General features: G+C 43.4%; 3 protein-coding genes across 4 annotated transcripts in view; 1 reads left to right on the forward strand and 2 right to left on the reverse strand.

The window, feature by feature from the left end:
* The window catches only part of PRELID2 (PRELI domain containing 2), a 47,080-nt gene extending 38,120 nt beyond the window's left edge, over positions 1 to 8,960 (reverse strand). The window contains exon 1 of one of the 2 annotated variants that reach the window (XM_050962874.1): positions 8,826 to 8,960. In XM_050962874.1, coding sequence (XP_050818831.1) covers positions 8,826 to 8,900 — 75 coding nt within the window. In that variant the 5' untranslated portion in view covers positions 8,901 to 8,960. The remainder of the gene's footprint in view (positions 1 to 8,825) is intronic. The other variant, XM_050962875.1, reaches the window with a different exon arrangement.
* The window catches only part of LOC127055578 (uncharacterized), a 433,156-nt gene that overhangs the window by 395,296 nt on the left and 15,266 nt on the right, over positions 1 to 22,594 (forward strand). The gene's annotated exons all lie outside the window — the stretch shown is intronic.
* On the reverse strand, positions 13,165 to 21,760 carry GRXCR2 (glutaredoxin and cysteine rich domain containing 2). Its single transcript, XM_050962835.1, has 3 exons — positions 21,416 to 21,760; positions 17,239 to 17,463; positions 13,165 to 13,344 (listed from the first exon to the last, which is right to left on the reverse strand). The coding sequence occupies exons 1-3, from the start codon at positions 21,758 to 21,760 to the stop codon at positions 13,165 to 13,167; spliced, it is 750 nt and encodes a 249-aa protein (XP_050818792.1).

The raw sequence follows: 22,594 nt of genomic DNA on the forward strand, positions 1-22,594 counted from the left end.
ATAGGTGAAGCCGCGTTATAACTAACTTGCTTTGATCCATCGGAGCGCGCAACCCTGCCCTCCCAGAGCGCTGCTTTATCGCGTTATAGCCGAATTCGTGTTATATCGGGTCACGTTATATAAGGGTAGAGGTGTATTAATGTCTGCAGAAGGAAAAGGTTGTCATACATTTCTCTTTGGTCACTGGATCTTACGTTGATTCCACCTGATGATCATGATCCGATAATGTAAACTGACTAGGTTTTTAGAAGCAGAAGAATTTGAATTTTGCTTTTGTGAACCAGTTTTTTGGTCTTGTAGAACTACTGTCTTGCATTACTGAGAGAAAAAACAATTTGACTCTTTGGGTAAATTAAAGGTCATTTGTATGATCAACCCGAGATACCATATTCAAGTGTTCATACATGCGCTACAGTCCATGAACTCTTAGAACCCAGCAACACATTTTCAGAAAGGCTAATGAGAATGAGGCTCCCTACATTCATTAAAAGCCAATGGGAGTTCAGTGCCTTAGGCATGGAAGCCCCCTTGACAAATCCTAACTGTAACAGCTTTGTAAGTAAGTAAGTTTGGTTTCACTTCCTCACCCTATGTTTAAGGCAACACAAAAACACCAGAGCGGTGAAATGTTTTATTTGCAAAGGATAAAAGGAGGAGGGAAAAAAAAGAAGAGGAGGCAATCTGCTTGAACTATGGGATTTATGGAGCTAACTATAACTCAAGTTATTTCTTTATCTGGATCAAGTTCCTAATGAAAATAAGGAATGCACTACTATGCGGTCACATTTAAGAGAGAATTATTTTAATCTTTCAGCTCTATGCCTTTGGCAACCGTAGTTAGCTCACTCTTTACCTCCAACGGGCTTTCCTCCGGTCATGTAGTTGCATACTACAGAATATTATGTCTATTTGCAATGTGTCTGTGGCTCAAATCCTTAACAATAAATTATGCTAACAATGCCTCTTTTCTGACCTCGAGTTGTCCCACACCTAAGAAAGTCAACTAAACAAGTAAAATCAACTCTGGTCCATGTCCCTCATTTCTACATTTCTAGCAGTGGTGCAAGTACAGTGGTATGGTATGCCGTACCAGTAAGATATTTAAAGCCAATACTCCGTACTGGAAAGACACAGGAGGAGCAGCTCCTCTGGCGTGCCTGTACTGCCCCCAGCCGCGTCTCCTGTCTGAAGTCCGTACAGCAACCCCACCGGAGGACAAGGTTGAGGTAGGGCTGAGGGCAATACAGCTGCTCCTTTAAGCACTGTAGTTCCAGAGAGCCCTGCAGTTCAGAAGTCTCCAGCGCAGTGGAAAGAGGACAGAGCTCCCTCTCTGGTAATGTGGGATAGATCACGGGGAGGGGACAGGGAGAGCACGGGGACCCGGGGCTGGGGGAGGGGGTCATCTGGACAGTCACATGGGGAAGTCACATACTCCCCCTTTAGCTGGTGACCCCCTCTGCCCCCCCTTTGTGTCCCTCTCATGAGTGCAGCGTACCCATAAGAAATGAAGCCTACTTGCACCACTGGTTTGTACTGAACGTTTGTATATATTGTAGATAATGGAGTAAATAATTAAGCAATTTATAAACACCTAGAAGATAAAAAGGTGATAAATAACAGTCAGCATTGTGTCAAACCAACCTGATAGCTTTCTTTGACAAGGTAACAAGCCTTGTGGATGGGGGGAAGCAGTAGATGTGGTATATCTTAACTTTAGTGAGACAGTATCTAAAGCCTTACCTGACCTTCTCATAAACAAACTAGGGAAATACGACCTACATGGAGCTACTATGGGGGGGAGGGGCGAGATATCTGGTTGGAAAATCATTCCCAGAGAGTAGTTATCAGTGGTTCACAGTCACGCTGGAAATGCATAATGAGCAGGGCCCGGTTCTGTTCAATATCTTCATCAGTGATTTAGATAATGGCATAGAGAGTACACTTACAAAGTTTGCGGACGATACCAAGCTGGGAGGGGTTGCAACTGCTTTGGAGGATAGGATTAAAATTCAAAATGATCTGGACAAATGGTCCGAAGTAAAAATCAGATGAAATTCAATAAAGACAAATGCAAAGTACTCCACTTAGGAAGGAACAATCAGTTGCACATATGCGAAATGACTGCCAAGGAAGGAGTACTGCAGAAAGCCATCTGGGGGTCATAGTGGATCACAAGCTAAATATGAGACAACAGTGTAACACTGTTGCAAAAAAAGCAAACAACATGCTGGGCTATTGTCATAACATTTCTTCCCAGATCTGGACCTTAGCGTCCAAAATATGGGTGTTAGCATGAAAACCTCCAAGCTTAGTTACCAGCTTGGACCTGGTATCGCTGCCACCAGCTAGGAATTATACAGTGCCTAGCTCACTGTGGTCTCCCCAAAACCTTCCCTGGGGGACCCCCAGACTCAGATGCCTTGAGTCATACAACAAAGGGAAATAACCCCCTCCCCTTGTTTCCTTGTTACTTCCTCCCAGGCTCCCCTCCCTGGACGACCCTAGGAGAGTCCCTGCTTCCAGTCCTGGAAACACAAGTACCGAGAGATCTAATCTCTCTTCCCCCTCACCCAGAGGGTATGCAAAGTCAGGCTTAGTAAATCTAACACAAAGAAATTTTCCCCCTGACTTCTTCCTCCCACCAATTCCCTGGTGAGCTGCAGACTCAATTCCCTGGAGTCCCCACTAAAGAAAAACTCCAACAGGTCTTAAAAAGAAAGCTTTATATAAAAAGAAAGAAAAAGGACATTAAAAATAGTCTCTGTAATAAAGTGACAATATACAGGGTCAATTGCTTAAGAAAAAAAGTGAACAAACAGCCTTATTCCAAAAGAACACAATTTAACACATTCCAGCAACTACACACATGTAAATACAAAAGAAAACAATATAAACCTATTGTCTTACTATCCTTGTACTTACAACTTGGAAAAAGAAGATTAGAAAACCTGGAGATAGAAAAGTCACTATCAGAGCCGAGAGGGCACAGACCCAAGACAAAGAACAAAGAACTCACATCCAAAACTTCCCTCCACCCAGATTTGAAAAAGTCTTGTTTCCTGATTGGTCCTCTGGTCAAGTGTTTGGATCCCTGTGTTAACCCTTTACAGGTAAAAGAACATTAACCCTTAGCTATCTGTTTATGACAGCTATATTAGCAGGAGTGCTGTAAGCAAGACACGAGAAGTAATTCTTCCATTTTACTCCACGCTGATTAGGCCTCAACCGGAGTAGTGTGTCCAGTTCAGGAAAGATGTGGACAAACTGGAGAAAGTCCAGAGAAGAGCAACAAAAATCATTAAAAGGTCTAGAAAACATGATCTAGGAGGGAAGATTGAAAAACTGGGTTTGTTTAGTCTGGAGAGGAGAAGATAGAGGGGACATGATAACAGTTTCCAAGTACATAAAAGGAGGAGGGAGAAGAATTGTTCTTCTTAACCTCTGAGGATAGAACAAGAAGCAATTGGCTTAAATTGCAGCAAGGGCAGTTTAGGATGGACATTAGGAAGAACTTTCTGCCAGAGTGGTTAAGCACTGGAATAAATTGCCTGGGGGTGGGGTGTAGAATCTCCATCACTGGCGATTTTTAAGAGCAGGTTGGACAAACACCTATCAGGGATGGTCTATATAATACTTAGTCCTGCCCTGAGTGCAGGGGACTGGATTAGATGATCTCCTGAGGTCCCTTCCAGTTCTCTGATTTCAAAGCACGCCCCATTCTGATTAGTTAACTGTTCTGCATCATCCTAAAATGCAAAGTTATTAAATATGTCTATTTGAGCTTGCCAGCCTTACAGATCAAGACTACAGGAACTGGGACAATATATTATTTTTTCTAACTTTGCAGAGAGTCATGTGTGTGTACTGCGTGGTTTTTTTTTTGGTTTTTTTTCGTGTTAAGAAAGGAACAGCTGGGGAAGATTAATAGAACAGAAGAGGAAAGACAGACTGCACACTGTGCACTTTTGTCTGCACTTGCTGTTCAACATTCAGGTTTTTGAGAAATAGATTGTGGAATAATAATTGAAAAGTTTAACATAACCAAAAATGGCTTGTTACCATTGCAGTGAATCCATGCAATTTAGTATTGAGCCATAACATTTTGGAGGAAGGAATATATGGTCAATAAAAATACAAAGCATGACCATGTCTTTTATAGGCCCTAATTCACCTATCCAAACAGTGATTCCTTGGTGAACTACACAGGATGAAATCCTGACCCCATTTAAGTCAATGGCCAAATTCCCATTGACTTGAATAGGACCAGAAGAGCCCCCATGAGTTTTCAAAACAAAAAAAAGGAACCACATTATTTCTTGAAAGGAGAGCAACCAGTCACCCCTAACATCTCTAAGGTTTTTAAAGAGGTGGCAGAATCCTTAATAAAAAAAAAGCCTAACCTAGAAGTAGACATCCTCGGTTCCCAGGGGCACAGGACACCTGCAGCTTTAGCAAGCACATCTTTATTTAACGAGTAGCACAGCCCATTCTCGATTCAGATAGCAGAAAGTGATTTAGGTCCCTCCCTTTTCTGCAGTTGACTGTGCATGGACTGACAGGGTTCTGTGCTGGCACAACTATTAGGTCTGACAGGACTTCACAGGGCCACAGCAAGTTGCACATGCTCTGTCAGTTATAAGATAGGACTTTGGAACCATACAGTTTGTTAGCTTTCAGAGCACTACCCCGACCATAGTAAGATTTTGCTTTCTTAAGCGCACGCATGGGCTTTTTGTTTCTCCTCAGGGACCATCTTTTTCTTGAGGCGACTGCAGCTGCTCTCTTCTGATGAGCCCCAAGGGATGTGCAAGTTACTGTTTCAGCCTATTCAGACCAAAATGTATGATCCCATGCTTGGCATTAGTGAGAGTTTGCATTCTCCACTCTACTTCTTATCACTGTAAGATGTTCTGAAGAAACAAACAGTATTATTTGTGACTGGAGTCATGGAGCTGCCCTGTGCTACACAGCTGTTTCTCTGCTGTCAATGTCAAGTTAATGTTTAAAGCATATGTTGCAAAAGATATATATTTTTTTTTAATTTTGTGGGCACTGCTCTGGATTTCCCCTTTATTCTTGTAAGAAAAGAAACACTGCTCGAGGGCAATGAAACCAGGATCAGCATATTAGACAAAGATTACAATTCAGCCCCCAAGTTCTTTTATTCAATGGAAAACAACAAGCAAATGACGAGTTTGGGTGCACACTCAGGAATTTGTCCCTAGTCTCAGTTTTCCAGAAACTAGGAATGGATCACTTGATGATTACCTGTTCTGTTTGTTCCCTCTAAAGCACCTGGCACTGGCCACTGTCAGAAGGCAGGATACTGGGTTAATGGACCTTTAGTCTGACAAAGCATGGCCGTTCTTATGTGTACAAGAACGTAACGCACAGATGGGAAATTTGCTAGGACGCAACATGGCCAAGCCTAGCTCCGACATAGAGACAACATTTACCTGCATTTGAACACCACCTTCAATTAGTTAAAATTATTTCACTTTTATAAATCTACTTCCCATAGTAATATGTAGTTTTTGAACAGTCATCATTTTGGACAACAGAGAGAGTAACCAGTTTCACATCTCTGATGTAAAAGACGAACTGGTTTACGGGTTCTCTGGGAGGATGTCTACAGCTAAAGAAAATTATTTCACTATTATTCATTCATATCATAGCATGGAAACATTTCTACTGACGTTTGTTTTTAAAGAAAATCTAGTCTGGGCCCACTCACTTCAATAGTGTCCCTTAAAGAACACAAATATTTAAGGGCCCGATCCTGCAAATTCATTCTGTCAACAGAACCCTATGCTCACAGTTCCTCGGACTTCATTCTGGCTCAGAGCAGCAGGATGCCCATGGGTATCCACTTGCAGGAGTGCAGCCTATGTTATAAAGTAAATGGAGTTGGTTACACTCCACAGATGTTTACATGGAGACTTGAATCTTCCACAGATGCTCAAAAAAGTATGATTTAAAACATCACAATTTAGCATAGTTATAGCCCTGAAAGCATTTTTCCCAGTTGAACAGAAATGTTTTCCAATTCCTCTCGTATGCGGCTACTTGGTTACTTATCAGGTACCAACCTGCACTGCCTAAAGCACCAGTGTAGATTAGATATGTGGGTAAGGTCACAAGAAAACTACTACTGGAAGTCAAAGAGACCTAAGGCAGCGCTGGAGAAAACACTACTCCCAAAAATGACAGACAAATCAATATCACAGGCAGGGCCAGCTCTGGCTTTTTTGCCACTCCAAGCTCGCGGCTCCTCTCCCGGCTGCACCAGCGAGCCTCTGAGTGGGCGGTGGCTGCACTCTGGCTAGCAGGACTCCCTGCGCTGCAGACATGCCCCGGGCAGTGGAGTGTGCACCCCAGCTAGCTGGGGAGGGGAAGGGGAGAGAGAAGGGTGGAGGTCAGGGCTTCCTTCAGCCAGGGCGCTCGCCACTCGGCCCCTCCCGCCGCGCCACCTGCCAGGAGGGCTCCATGCCGCTCGCACCTGCAAGTGAAGTGAAAGTTGTCAGTCGGCGGGGAGGGAAGGGGATGCCGGGCGTGCTGCAGACCTGGCACTGGCTGGGTCAGACGGAGCACACAGCCCACTCCCAGCTCCTCTGCACCGCTGCCCCCTACAGTGGCACACTGAAAGTCATCGACAAAACAAAAGGAAAAAAGGCGGCCATGCTACCCTAGGATTGGGCGGAATGCCACCCCTGAGAATCTGCAGCCCCAAGCACAAGCTTGCTCAGCTGGTGCCTGGAGGCAGCCCTGATCACAGGTCTACATAAAAGTATCCGTTCATCCACGTGAGAAGCACATAATTGTACTGAGAGAGAAAGTTACTCAATACTGAGTTCACAACTAACAGCAGCAGAAACTCTCCACTTCCTTCCATTTACAAGGCTGCGTGACCCCCAAGAGACCCACCAGAACATTGAGTCAAACAACTGTATGAGACCACATGGCCTCAAAAGAAATAGCTGAAGGAACAACAGCAATTTACAAGTCACACGTTTGTCTGAATATTTTGATGTATTACAGGGATCAGCAACCTCTGGCATGCGGCTCACCAGGGTAAGCACCCTGGAGGCTGCTGGAAGCGGCGTGGGCCAAGGGATGTGCTGGCTGCAGCTTCCTGCTGCCCCCATTGGCCTGGAGCCAGTGGGAGCCGCAAACAGTCAAACCTGCTGACGCGGCAGGTAAACAAACTGGGCCAGCCCAGCAGGTGCTTACTCTGGTGAGCCACGTGCCAAAGGTTGCCGACCCCTGATCTATTATTAGTATATGGCAACCCTTCTCAAACTGCGGGTCATGAACCCATTTTAATGCGGTCGCCAGGGCCCGCATTAGACTTGTAGGGCCCCAGGGCTGAAGCTGAAGCCCGAGTTCCACCCCGACATGGGGTTCTGGCTCCAGCTTCACTTCCCTCTCCCCAGTCATGTAGTAACTGTTGTCAGAATGCGGTGCAAGGCAATAAAGTTTGAGAATCCCTGGATATGGTAATAACACCTAACATTACTATGACTGAAAGAAATCAAAGAACAAATATTTCGAATCCCTGCCCCTGCCAGATTGTTTACTTTGAGCATTTGCTGAATCTTTGGGTCCAGTCAATTTCATATGTTTCCCTATACAGACAAGATGTTTCCTACTACAGTAGGGGTCTTTCACACAGCAACACAGGAGAGAAAATATTTTCTCTATCTTTTATGTCTAAGTGCATATAACCAAAATAATTGGCAGAGGAACTCCAGAGATGTTGTAGTAGTACCTGAAACTATGTAAAACTTTTTTTAAGTACAGTACATTTAACAATGAGTGCTCCTTTAAAAATTGCCCCTCCTCCTTAAAAGCAGGAGACAGAAGAGTCTTGCACTGCAAATTGCCTTATAAAACTAACCAATTAGGGGAAGATAGTGATCCTAAGGGTATGCTTCACGGGCAGTTCATTTGGTTATATAACTTTTAGTATATGGCAATCACTCAAACTGTGGGTCGTGACCCCATTTTAAAGGGCCCTCTAACTGTACCCTGGTAATCACTGCCTACTATTTATTGTAAACTCACTTTTTTTAAAGAAAAAGCTTTGAATAGTGATATTCAAGTCCTACATATGGACTTAACTTTAACTGAAGACAGAAGTGATTTATTTGCACTAGAGACCTCCAAGAAAAGAGCGAATATGAATACTGGGGCTGGAAAGGAGGTTGGGAAATAGCTCTGAGGGATGAGGAATTTTCAAAGTAGAAAAAAAAAAAGTCTGTGAAACTTCACGGAGTGAAACCGGAGTCAAACACAGCCGCTAGTAGCTCTTTGGAAGGAAAACCAGCCCCCCATGTTTGGAGCGGAAGGCGGCAATGAGCAATCACTAAGCCCCACTGTCATTTGGGGGGGTCTTGACATGAAAGCCCCCCAGATCAGTGAGTCTCCCCAGCAAGAGGCGCAGCAGAAATGAACTAGATCACGGCCCACTACACCACGGGGACTTAAACAACCGCTTTGTGACCACGGCATTATACTGATACCCTCGCTGGCTACCCCCCTCCCCTCAGTCAGCTGGCCCCAAAATGGAGGCCGTGGGGCGGGGGGGCGGATCGCCAGCATTGCAGGGAAGTCCCGACAGCCCGCGCAGCCCAGCAGCAGCTGCCTGCAGCGCAGAGCGGAGCCGGTAGCAGCTCGGAGACACAGTAGCCGGCCGAGAGCGCTGCCTGCGAGCAGGGAAGCGGAGCCAGGCGCAGCGGGCGAGCCGGGACAGAGCCTAGACTGAACCGGTGGGGAAGGGGCGGTGGAAGCGGAGGGGGAGTCGGGGGTTCGAGCCCTGCCGTTACCTTGCGGAGGTAGCTGGCCACCACCTGCTCGAAGGGGTATCTGAAAACCTGGTGCACGTCCACCGTGACCCCCATGCTGCCCGCCGGCGAGCTCAGCGGGTCCCGCAACGAACTTCCCCCAACTTGCAGGGGCGGGGCTACAACCCTGGCACAGGCTAGGGTTTAACAGCCAGTTATAGCACGGTATGCTTGGGCCCGGCTCCGCCCACCTGCCTTCAGACCACGCCCCTTTCCCCTAGAGCTGCGTGGAGGCGGGGACCTTCTGGGCCATTTTCCCCAGGCAGCAGGAGTGTGTTTAGCTCTAGATAAAGGTTCCCTGGGCACTTCACCATACCCGGACTGTCACTAGTGGGCTGCCATTCTGAATTTCTCGCCTGGCCCTAGGGTGACCGGACAGCAAGTGTGAAAAATCAGGACAGGGTGGGGGATAATAGGAGCCTGTATAAGAAAAAGACCCAAAAAACAGGACTGTCCCTATAAAATCGGGACCATCTGGTCACCCTACCTGGCCCAGCCTCGGCACTGGTAACCCTGTGCTTTCCTCCTGGGCCTTTTCAGTTCTGCTGCCCTGCACACTCAGGCTGTGTTCAAATGTTCCTGCTTCTTCTGCCATATCATATTGTATATCTGTCCTCTACTTTCTATCCAAACAGCCCAATTCTTGTCCAGATCTTTATCATCTCTTTGTTATGTACCCTTCCTTTTCAGCCTCTATAACATGACATTCCCCCATGCCCATCCCAAGGTCCATAAATAACACAACTGCTGCGATCACCTGCCTTGGCTGTCACTATAATCACATCACTGTCTCCTTGTTTTGCTGCTTCAAGTTCAAGATTCTTTTCTTTACCTTCCAGGGCCATCATAGTTCTGCCCCCCGCCCCCATCTCTTATCACAAGGTCCTGCCTCTCCCAATATGCCTATAATGTCGGCCACCTTCACCTACTTTTCAATTTATGCAAATCTCTCTGCTGTTCTTTAATACCTCTCCTTATGCATAGAACATGGAAGTGATCCTTAAGGTCGCTACCCTCTTTTCCTTCAAATTTCTGCTCAGGACCCACCTCTGGCACAACACCCGTAAGAAATCCACAACATAATATTGGCTAGATTGAGCACTGGGGGAGGGGGAGACAGCTGGCACTTATTGTAACTTTTTATAATAATTACACAAAGATAGTACCAATGTAAATAGATAAAGATTTTACATTTGATTACCTCACTGACTGACCCCACCCTCCTATGTGGCTTGTCCTCTTCATTATTCTGATTCATAAAACAGGAGAATCTACAGCTTCCAGCCAAGATCAGGGCTCTATTATTATGAATCATTATTTTTTGCATTGCTGTATCACATAAGAGCTGTAGTCATGGATCATGGTGAACAAATAGACAGTCCCTGCCCACCTCACAGAGCATGTGCTAGGCACTGTACTATCACCTAATGAGAAAGAAGAGGTTACCGTGTGAATCAGGGGTCGGCAACCTTTCAGCAGTGGTGTGCCGAGTCTTCATGTATACACACTAATTTAAGACTTCATGTGCCAGTAATACATTTTAATGTTTTTAGAAGGTCTCTCTCTAAGTCTATAATATATAACCAAAATTACTGTTATATGTAAAGTAAGCAAGGTTTTCAAAATATTTCAGAAGCTTTATTTAAAATTAAATTAAAATGCAGATCTTATTAGTTTAGTGTGATTCTGGCCCTTGTTTTTCCTTGCTGAGTTTTCAAGTGTCTGGTGGTATGTATTTGGATACTTTAAACTGCATACAGGCTTCTGAGTGATCAGTTGTTAACTGGCTAGAACCCCAGATTGGCAGCAGAGGTGAGTGGCGCTGGCAGCTGGCAGGGCTGAGCAGGGCCGGAGGCCTGGACCCTGTCTGGCAGGGGGCCTGTGCCGGAACTCCAACCGAAAGCAAGGTGAATGGGGCTGCGGCGGGTACCCTGGCTGGCAAGGGGCCAGAAGCCGGAACTCCAGAGTGGCGGCAGGTTGCGCGGCTCACGTGCCACCTTTGGCACACGTGCCGTAGGTTGCCGACCTCTGGTGTAAATAGACAAGACACACACAAGGAGGGAAAGGAAGTGGGAACACAGAGAGGTAAAAAGACTCTGCTACAATCACAGAGAAATGTAGTATCAGAACCCATATCTCCCAGCAGCTAGTCCAGACAGGACAGGTACTGTATATGGTGCCTAATACAATTAGACAACTATCCGGCCAGGGTGCCTGTACATGATGGAAATATAAACAGTAAATTAATCCCACCGTGTCCATCTGAATGTGGCATTTTAAGAAAGAGCAAACACATTATTCAGTGTTGTTTACTCAGCAAAGTAAGAGAACATTTATTAAGTTACTCAGAGCAATATGTAACCAAAATCAGCTGAATCAATTTGAAAGGTAAAAAATTATATAAAACCAAATAATTGTACAACACAGTACTTAATATTTGTGTGTCATTCATATACCTATCTCACAATGCACACAGACGCAGATCCTGAAGTCCATAGTCTTTATTTGGGCAATGTTCCTATTGAAGTAAATAGGAAAGAATAGATCTCAGTACTAGACCCAGTGTTTCAAAGAATGGAAATGTTAAACTGAGGGGTCAAGGTGAATGGGGATAGATGACAAGGAGAGGCGGGAAGAGCTGATAATAGTGCTGGGGAAGGAATCTGTCCAATGAGAAAGAACAATAAATAGTTACTTTATAAATTTACATTTTCAGCTAATTTTTATTGTAAGTATTCAGCTTATGTATACTAGGCAAAATAACTTACAGTTCATTTATTTTACACTGGTGAAACTGTAAATAAAGCCAACGACACTCAAGAAAAGCATTTTGAAATGAAAACCAAACAAAATTTGAGGACAGACATATGCTTGATGAGAATTACAGACTTTTTTGGAGTTGATTTTACCATTCGTCCGTGCACAGATCAGGACCCCATCCATTCAAATTCCCAACATAGAATGGTAAAGCATCAAGTTAAGGAAACTAAATGATCTGTGATATTATTATGCACTTTTTAAAAAGCATAGTTTTGATATCAGTTACAAACATCAGAAGATCTGAAAACTAGGATGGCGTTATTTCTAATAATCCAGCTGTCTCAGAGAACTCTTATAATATACACACGCCAAAGTACAAACTCAGCCATACATAACTGTGTTTAGGCTTGCAACCTCAGCATGTAGAGCATGTAAGAAGCCTTTTAATTCAGAGTCTCAGAGGTAACGTGCAAGTTAAACCTTCATTAACATTATCCAAGAATATCAAGTGTAATAAGCTTTTAGAAAACAAAAAGCATTTCCCCTGTTTGCCTCCACTTTTTATGAAGCCCTTGTGTCCTGTGCTGCCACTGGTAGCCTGCTAACTATTTAACATCGCTGCTTCAGCTAAACTAATTAGAGTTTATATTTTGCAAATGACAACATGGGATTAATATGAAGCAACAGGAGCCCTGTTCACCACCAGCCTGATGCGCAGCAGAGCTGAACATCCGCAATTCCCATTAACATCAATGGGAGCTGTGGGTCAGCACTTCTCGGGATCAGGCTATAAAATGCTCCAGTTTTTCTATTTTAAATTTCCCTATGGTAATTTCTCAATAATAGTGTTTCAGACTGGGAGAAAGGCTCTAGTCTGCCACTTAAATCATACACTGGAAGAATTGCTGTGTATCATAAGACTATATTTGAAATCTGCAGGAAATCCACTGCAGGGTAGAGTGAATTGCACAATAAAGTATCATTTTAAAATGTCCACCACGTTAAATCTAAGAGGAGGTTGTGCCAGCATGCAGCATTGTTTTTATACAAACATTTTGTAATTTGACAAGTTACTCATATGCTTAAAGTACAGCTACTTCTGCTGTTTATTGGTATTATTATTTTATTACAGGAACACCTACAGGGGCCAGACAAGCAGTGCAGCCCCACAGTACTAGGCACTATGTAAACATGCAGTCCCGACCCTATAGCGTTAAGCATGTGCTTAATTTATAAATATGTGTAGTCCCTTTGACTTCACTGCATTACTCACATGTCAAATTAAGCACAATGTATAAGTGTTTGCAGGTTTGGTGCCTAATTTAATCAGAAGACACAACAAGTGCATGTACAAACAAACCGATGGGGGCATGGAGTAACAGTAATAGGAGTAGGTTTACATGTAGATTTAGGGGTGTGCACAATGCACTCTTGCCACTTTTTAATTACCTGCTATATACACTGGTTGCTTTCTTATATAAAGAATAGACAATGTGTACTAAGGTTTCAGTGAAATATTGACCTGGATACACATAGGTAGTTGAAGGGATGGTAGATACGATTATTGGGCACAGACCTGGCAAGGTTGCAAGCCATTTTCATTGCAAGCAGGACATCGGAGAGCCCGGTAGGACTCTCTAAATCTGTTAGCCAACATTGAAAACTTGCTTCCATGGCACAGAGAGCAGGGGGCTGAACCTGATCCTTTACACTGGGAGCAATTGTGCTCAGTGTCTCCTTCCTGAAAGAAAAGATTCAAACAAACATCCTTTATTTAATACCAGAAATCTAATTAGTAACACACAAAGTAGCAGAGAACTGTCACCAGAAAAGCCCAACTTAGTGGGAAATTCTCCTCAAATCAGTACAACAGCTCATGGCTTTGATACACTGCTCTCTCTCCTGCTACCTGCTTGGGTCTCCTATCCTTGTTCTGCCTACAGGGAGCTCTCCAAGGCAGGGACTGTGTCTTCCCATGTTTGTGGGACATGCCTGTGATGCTACCACAAATAATAATTATGGGCTGTGTGGAAAATGAGGGAGAAGGAATGAAGGTTGAACTTCAAGGCTCTGCATAGGTCTCCATCTGTTTCTGCTGGCATTTCTTACCACTGCTCTCCCTTGTCTCTCCACCAATGAATCTTGCCTCATCTGTTCTTTCATCTCCTTCTTTTTCTTCCCCCTTCCACACACACCATCATGCCATCTTCCATGTTGCCCCATGCACTTGCAACTGCCTCCCCATCTGTGTGTGCCAAACGCTCTTTTAAATCTCTCTCAAAATTCCTTGCATCTGCAGATCCCAGAAATTATTAAATATCTTCATGGGGAAAATGCCTTACTGCAAAAAGGATGTCAAGTTCAGATATTTGCATCATTCATGGACTTCGACTTTGCATAGCAATACAGATCAAATGGTGAAATTTGAGGGCCTAAGTTAAGGTGTAGTTTGGTGCCAGACACATGCTCTAGGTGCCTACCTGCTGAAAGTCCAAAATGGTGTGTTTCAACTTGTAACGATTATACTAATAGGCACCTTCCAGGGCTCTGAGCTTGCACAATATCAAATAAAATCTAATCTATTCAAATAGACTGGCCCACAGTTACCCTCCAAAAAGAATCAATCCTAATCATGGAAACCTCACCTTTTAGCATATTCTCTTCATCCCAGGTAACCAGGAAAATTTATGGGCTTTGCTGAGCTTCTTCAAGGTTACACTATTCAAGGACAACACCTTATGGCAGCTCCCTCTGTCTGCTTTGAGGGAGCTCCACCTTGAGCACTTCCACGGATTGCAACTGTGAGAGTATCATGTAAGGAAGGAGGTAGCCTCCCCAACTAACAAGATCCCAAACCCATTCAGAGCTTTGGAGGTTAAATGTTGAATTTAGATCCCTAAATTAGGTGACTACATTCAAAAACTGGTCTTCCCTTACCAGTTTCTAACAAAAAGAAGTTCCATGTTACTGTGCGTGCTACTGATTTGGGGGTGTCTGCAATTTTGGGTGATGATTTTGAAACACCCTAAGGATGCCCTGGTTTTGAGTATGTGGCCTCTGAAAATCAAGCCACTTTTAAGAACATAAGAACGGCCGTACCGGGTCAGACCAAAGGTCCATCTAGCCCAGTATCTGTCTCCTGAAAGTGGCCAATGCCCGGTGACCCAGAGGGAGTGAACCTAACAGCGCAATGATCAAGTGATCTCTCTCCTGCCATCTATCTCCATCCTCTGATGAACAGAGGCTAGGGACACAATTCTTTACCCATCCTGGCTTATAGCCATTTATGGACTTAACCACCATGAATTTATCCAGTTCTCTTTTAAACACTGTTATAATCCTAGCCTTCACAACCTCCTCAGGTAAGGAGTTACACAAGTTGACTGTGCGCTGCGTGAAGAAGAACTTCCTTTTATTTGTTTTAAACCTGCTGCCTATTAATTTCATTTAGTGACCCCGTAGTTCTTGTATTATGGGAATAAGTAAATAACTTTTCCTTATCCACTTCTCAACATCACTCATGATTTTATATACCTCTATCATATCCCCCCTTAGTTTCCTCTTTTCCAAGCTGAAGAGTCCTAGCCTCTTTAATCTTTCCTCATATGGGACCCTCTCCAAACCCCTAATCATTTTAGTTGCCCTTTTCTGGACCTTTTCAAGTGCTAGAATATCTTTTTTGAGGTGAGGAGACCACATCTGTACACAGTATTCAAGATGTGGGCATACCATGGATTTATATAAGGGCAATAATATATTCTCAGTCTTATTCTCTATCCCCTTTTTAATGATTCCTAACATCCTGTTTGCTTTTTTGACCGCCTCTGCACACTGCGTGGACATCTTCAGAGAACTATCCACGATGACTCCAAGATCTTTTTCCTGACTCGTTGTAGCTAAATTAGCCCCCATCATATTGTATGTATAGTTGGGTTTATTTTTTTCCAATGTGCATTACTTTACATTTATCTACATTAAATTTCATTTGTCATTTTTTGCCCAATCACTTAGTTTTGTGAGATCTTTTTGAAGTTCTTCACAATCTGCTTTGGTCTTAACTATCTTGAGTAGTTTAGTATCATCTGCAAACTTTGCCACCTCACTGTTTACCCCTTTCTCCAGATCATTTATGAATAAATTGAATAGGATTGGTCCTATGAGTGAGCCTTGGGGAACACCACTAGTTACCCCTCTCCATTCTGAGAATTTACCATTAATTCCTACCCTTTGTTCCCTGTCTTTTAACCAGTTCTCAGTCCATGAAAGGACCTTCTCTTTTATCCCATGACAGCTTAATTTACGTTAGAGCCTTTGGTGAGGGACCTTGTCAAAGGCTTTCTGGAAATCTAAGTACACTATGTCCACTGGATCCCCCTTGTCCACATGTTTGTTGACCCCTTCAAAGAACTCTGATAGATTAGTAAGACATGATTTCCCTTCACAGAAACCATGTTGACTATTGCCTAACAGTTTATGTTTTTCTATGTGTCCGACAATTTTATTCTTAACTATTGTTTCGACTAATTTGCCTGGTACCGACGTTAGACTTAATAGTCTGTAATTGCCGGCATCACCTCTAGAGCCCTTTTTAAATATTAGTGTTACATTAGCTAACTTCCAGTCATTGGGTACCGAAGCCGATTTAAAGGACAGGTTACAAACCTTAGTTAATAGTTCCGCAACTTCACATCTGAGTTCTTTCAGAACTCTTGGGTGAATGCCATCGAATCCCGGTGACTTGTTAATGTTGAGTTTAACCTGGAGATTCTCTATCATCAGACTCTCCCCTAAGAGAAGTCTGTGTCTGATCCACATGCTCCTCTGCAGCAGTCGGCTTTCCCCCATCTCCTAGTGCCTCAAATTCAGCACCCAAAAACTGAGGCACCTGAATCCACGAGTCACTTTAGAAAGCCTCCACCTTAAAACTTTCCAGAGAAGGTACAGCATTCAGTTTCCCTGTACACTCATACATCTGAGCCACAAGCAGATTTTGTGTTTGGAGAATTTCTGTAAGTAAAACTATACCAAGTATAAAGAGTCAGTTATTGATTTGCAAAACTTGTAATTCTCAGGAGTGTCACTGCACAGCGGCACTACATTCTGGCAGCCAATTAAGGTCAGACTAATTGGAATCCTGACTAGGAAAGAATGACCAGTGCAAAACATGGAGGACCTGAATCTGAAATATTTCTACTGATATTAAAGGACTTCTGTTACAACCTCAGGGCTGGCTCAGCCATGTAGTAATAGTGCTCTGCATGGGGAGATTCAAGTTCAAGTCTAAGGCCTGTACTCTTGTTCCATTGGGAGACAGGGACAAATGGCCTGGTCTAACATCCATAAAAGTCAATAGAAGACTGATTGACTTCACTAGGGAGAAGATTAAGGACAAACTAGCACTACAGAAGTATAGCCCTTATCCCCTGGGTGTCAGGGATGCCTTGCTGCATAAATAGTGACCTCCCACAGTCGACAGGAGAACAACATTGATGCCAATGATTCCAGCTTTCAGCTGAAGGAAGTGGTGACCTTGCAGATGGGTGAGCTTTGAAGTGGGGCTGATGTGGGAATTCTCAGGGCCCTAGGAGGACACAGCAGGAGTGGGGAGGAAGCACTGCAGCCCATCTTGCCTTACCTCCACATACTGGTTGTCAGTAAGTTGGTTTTCTGCATCTTTCACATGCCCATTGACTTGATGGCCATCCCCTTCCTTCCCATCTCGGCACATGAAGGACCAGTCATCAGTGCCCTCATTCTGGATGATTTTTCTCATCAGCTCTTTCTTGTCCATTGGTGTGCGGATGATTTTCAGGTTGCTAGTGTAGATGACAATCTTGCCAAAATCTAAAATGGGGGAGGGCTGTAAAAAGGGACACATGAGTACCTCGGCTGTACAAAATCATCACATAGTACAAGGTTGAGGCAGCAGCAGACTCTGCTGCTCTGGTGATTCCAGAGGAATAAGGCCCATAATGCTCACTGCAGTTCACCCAATAAGCTTCCTCTGCAGATTTTAAGAAAAGCTCAAAACACCGAGTGCACCCTGGGTGCTGAGCACTGTTAAAAACTTGGGACCCAATTCTGGCTGCTGAGCACTTGAAAATCTGATCCTATGGGCCTGATTCAAAACCCATTGAAGTCAATGAGAATCTTTCATTGACTTCAGTGGGCATTGGACAAGGCCTTATAAGCCTCGTACATGAATTGCATCTTTGGGCAGGACAGCATCCTGGAGTCCATCTGTTTGTTTCAGCCCCAACAGAAGTAAAAAATACCATGGTTTGAAATCAGCAGGACAGGATTAGGGAGGAAAACCATCTCTGCATTAGGAAATGACCTGCACCTTTTGGCAGTTGAGAAGTTTGCAGAAATTTATCACCCCATGATTTTTCATATTTCCAAGCATGTCTTCACTTTCTGATCCTGCCCAGAAATGGAAGTGCCGAACGATGTCAGGAGAGTCCGTAACTTTAGCATTTCCTACCTTAATTTTGCAGATTTAAAAAGATACAGATGAGTAGACAAGAGTTTGGGGGCAGTCACCCAAACAAAGGAATAGAAACTCACCCAGGAATAACTCAAGTCCTAGACAATACTCCCTCTCTTCAATGTAAATTCCAATATCCAAGGCTGTGCATGAGCTAAATGGGCATAAGAATACTTACCTCCCTCTTAGGGGAAGAAGTGGCTTCATTTATTAATGTTCCTAAAGTGTTTTGAGATTATTGGATGGAAAAGAAACAAAACCAACTAAATCCAGAGTCTGTTGTATTCTATACCTAACAATGAAGAGAGGGACTAAATAAATGTTCCTGTGTTCCTTGAATTTGTATTCTTTTCTACCGATTTTAAAGCTCACCTGAGGGCTGTCAAGCACTTCTAGTAAAGCAGTAAGTTTACTCACTTAGACTCATAGACTTTAAGGTCAGAAGGGACCATTATGATCATCTAGTCTGACCTCCTGCACAATGCAAGCCACACAATCTCACCCATCCACTTCTATAACAAACTATATCTGAGTTACTGAAGTCCTCAAATTGTGGTTTGAAGACCTCAAGCTGCAGAGAATCCTCCAGCAAGTGACCCGTGCCCCAGGGCCCAGTTCCTCTTCTCTGTCTACAAGTATTATGGAGTAGCTTCCATATCCTGTTATTTTACACATTGTCTTGACATTTCACTCTACGTAGGTATTTGTGTCTTAACATCAAGCACTAGGAAATGTTACATTTTTAAGAAATGCCATCCCAGACCTTCAGCTGATGCAAATTGGCCAATGGAACTACACTGATTTACCCAGCCCATCTTCTTCCCTTCCAACAGAAGCACAACATTTTCAGATTAGTTTAAGCCCTTTCCTTTTGGTGAGGGATTTTAAAAGCTGCATATTTATGATGCAAGCATGGTAAATATATATTGAATGGATGTTGATAGAATACCAGTTGCATTTTGGATCGGAAGATTACTACTACTGCTGCTTCTTACAGATGGGGAAACTGAGGCATGGAGCAGTTAGGTGACTTTCCTGAAGACACAGACCAAAGTAGTGGTTGCGATGGGTAGTATTCAAGTCTCCCAATACTCGTTCCAGTGCTCTATCCATTGGTCAAATATTCATGGTGGTTTGGCAATCATGCATTAGCTGAACACCTAGTACATAGGTTAGTGGTTTTGCACTGCTAGCCCACTTTTCTCATCTCACAAGTTTAGTTAGCAATGAGTGTTAATAGGTTCTTCTCTGAAGTATTCCTGATGGTGCATAGGGAACCATTTTACAATTTTCAACATCCTTAGAACATTTTTCCCACTGGTTCTCCATTCCTTGTCAAATAGATTGTCAGCTCTGGAATCAGACACTCCCCATTTATACACAGAACAGCACAGGCAGCAACACAAGTTTCCCCCTACTGTAACTGTCTGTCAGAGTACCTCAGCTACCCCGAAGGGGTGACAAGGTATCTCTGTCTTGGGACCCACCAAAGCCTTGGTTTCTCTGCTTGTATCTAAGGCTCAGATGCTAGTTACTTTGGGTTTGTGATTATGTCAGTCCAGTTTTTAGCAAGGAGTGCACGCTGCCAAATCCCAGCAGACACCCAACACTTGTCTGATGTCAGTAACAGCTGGTTACTATCAACCTGAGCTGGATTTGAATCAGTAACCTACTAGTGAAAGGCTCTGTATCATAATAACAAGCCACCAAATTAGCTAGTCCCATTCACCTTTTCTGGTTATTCTTTTTTCTCCCCGGGGGAATATACATCTTACTTTTTAGATATCTACTTGTTATATCAAATACTGTACTCAGCCTTAGTGTGCTTATTAGCTTAACATAGCTATGATATTGCAAGTGTAACTACAGCATGATTCCTTATGTATTATTCATTAGTAGGCTTACCAGAATTTGGCAATATTTAGTTGCTAATAAAAATTAAGGCAAACAAACTGGTAATGAAAAGTTTGGCACATAAATAATTCATCAAGAGGAGAAGTTTAACATAATCCCTGTATATTATTAATGTGTGAGTGGGTGTGTTCGTTATAATATTTAAAGGGACACATGTCTAGTAATTGCTTCATCCAGTCACATGCAAGGGCCAGGACAGAGTATTTCACGTTCTCTCCCCATTCACAATTGGCCAGATGTAGTTTAGAGTTTGGTTGTTTTGTTTTTAACTTCTTATAAAGTATCAGAGATTGGTCACAGCTGGAAATGGGACACCAGACACAGTGAACCAGTGCTTTGTGGTGGTACAGAGAATCCTTGTTCTAGATGCTTGGTGGGGAGTGTCTTGCTCACCTGCTCAGGGTCTAGCTGATCCCTAGATTTGGAGTAAGGAAGGAATTTTTTCCCAGATCAAATTGCCTGGGACCTAGGGGGTTTTTTTGCCTTCCTCTGCAGCATGGGGCATTGTTTGCCTGCTTGGATCATCTGGGCATATCTCATCTAATCAATTCCCTGTCATTGCAGAGCCCTTGGGCATTGGTGACACCTTGGTCTCTCCCATTCTCTCTCTGATGTACACAACAGGTTAGTTTCCTTAGGACTGAAATGCCTTTGGACCTAATGTAGGAGTATTTGGGTTGTTATGGGCTTGTGATTTACGGGAGGTCAGACTAGATGATATAATGATTCCTTCTGACCTTAAACTCTACAAAATGTTAATTAAATAGCTGGTGCAAACTAAGCCTAGGATTTTTAAAGTAGCCTAAGAAAGTCTTAGGTATCCAAAGCCTATTGAAATGCAACTCCCTTAGGTTCTTTGGAAAAGCCTATTCTACACAGTTGTTAAACTTCCACAAATCTATCAATCATTTGCTAATTAGTTTGTGCATTGTTCTAAAAAGGGTTTCAGTTTAGCCCAGTGTCACCTGCCATTTGCACCTAGTCACTTGGGCCTGCAATTCGGGTAGATAAACACACACGACCATGTAAATATTTATATAGTATCCTACCAAAACACTACATTACACACACAATTTCCCCACCAGAGAGAGGAGGAGAGAGAAAAGGAATCGCACATAACACTCATAAAAGATGTTAGTCATTACTGCAGGATGTGCAGATGCTGTGGTGTAGAACCTTACCTATATAGAATGAAATAGAATAGAATAACTGATACATATAACTTCTGTGCGCTAAACCAAACCTGCAAAGTTCAATGCAAATTTGTGAAAGCTATGGACAGTGTGACTTTATTTATTACATTTTGATTTGAGACACTTCAGGCAAAGACCCAGACTCCATAGTCTAAAAGTGGACCCATTTTAAAACCACTTTGCAGCCAGTGTGAAAACCTAGCGTGGACATAACTTACCCTGTGATGACTATCACCTGCTTGGTAGTCACTGAAGAGTGGAGGGTTACTTGCTAGATTGTACTTGCTACCCTCTTTGAATACACTGATCCTTTGGGCAGTCAGTTTGGCTGACGAATAAAACCTGGATTCTTGTGCCTCTCCAACTCTGTTGAAATGGTCCCCTGACTCAAAGCTGAGGTGGAGAAAACGGTGAGGGGATTCTTCCTCTGGAGGCTCCAGTTCCTGGCCATCTTCATAGACCTGCTTTAACACCCGGCCACTGTATCCCGAAGAGATTTTGAACCTCACTTTGCGGGGTCTTGTCTCATACCTCTGGCTTAGTTTCTTCTGAACCTCATCCATTGATATGGATTTCATGCAGTGTCTCCCAGAAATCGACTCAGCAAAGAGATCTTTGGGTTTGCAAGAAAAGCTTCTTTATTTTCTCCGTACCATGCAATGTATAATTCAGGGTTCCTATTAGGTCCTCTTGTGTTACAGTCAAGCTGACACCAGTGTATTAAATATTGATGGATGCTCATGAATTGGAATGTAATTGTGGTGGTGAAATATAAGGAAAGTTTCACTGAGCTCCCCTGAATCATGGATGAGTGGGTTCACAAACATGAACAGGCATTAACTTGGGAAGAAAGAAATTAAACTGGGACACACCACACTCGGTCTATAAAATGGGAACCCTCTCTCTGTATATTGTGATCAGAATCATCCCAAATATACCACACGGGCAGCCTTTAGTAGTTTTCTGAAAAGGCTGAAAGTTGTGAGGACAGGTTCTCAGGAAAAGCAATCCATCTACTCAAATAGCATATGTAAATAATTCTCCTTCCCATTCCCACTCTGAAACCCTAGGAGTAAAAAGCTCTATTTCATTTTAATCCAAATGTGTTTCTCTACAGTTTGGTGGAGATCTAATTAAGATTGTCTCTTTCTTTAGCTTTAAATCCCTATTTGTAATTCTCACTGGCTTGCTGGGCCTTTTAACCAGTCTGGTTTTGCTCATCTATTTTTAAAGGCAACCTCCCCGCCACCGCAAGAAACCCAGGAGGCCTGATTCTCCCCTGCCCTGTACCTTGTGAAGCCATTTATGCCTGTACAGTAGGTCTGATTTGATACACTCACTTTACACTACATAAGGTGCAAGGCATTTGGAGGATCAGGCACAAGGAGCCTCACTGC

Source organism: Gopherus flavomarginatus, chromosome 7, assembly GCF_025201925.1.
Source record: "Gopherus flavomarginatus isolate rGopFla2 chromosome 7, rGopFla2.mat.asm, whole genome shotgun sequence".
Lineage (NCBI taxonomy): Eukaryota > Metazoa > Chordata > Testudines > Testudinidae > Gopherus > Gopherus flavomarginatus.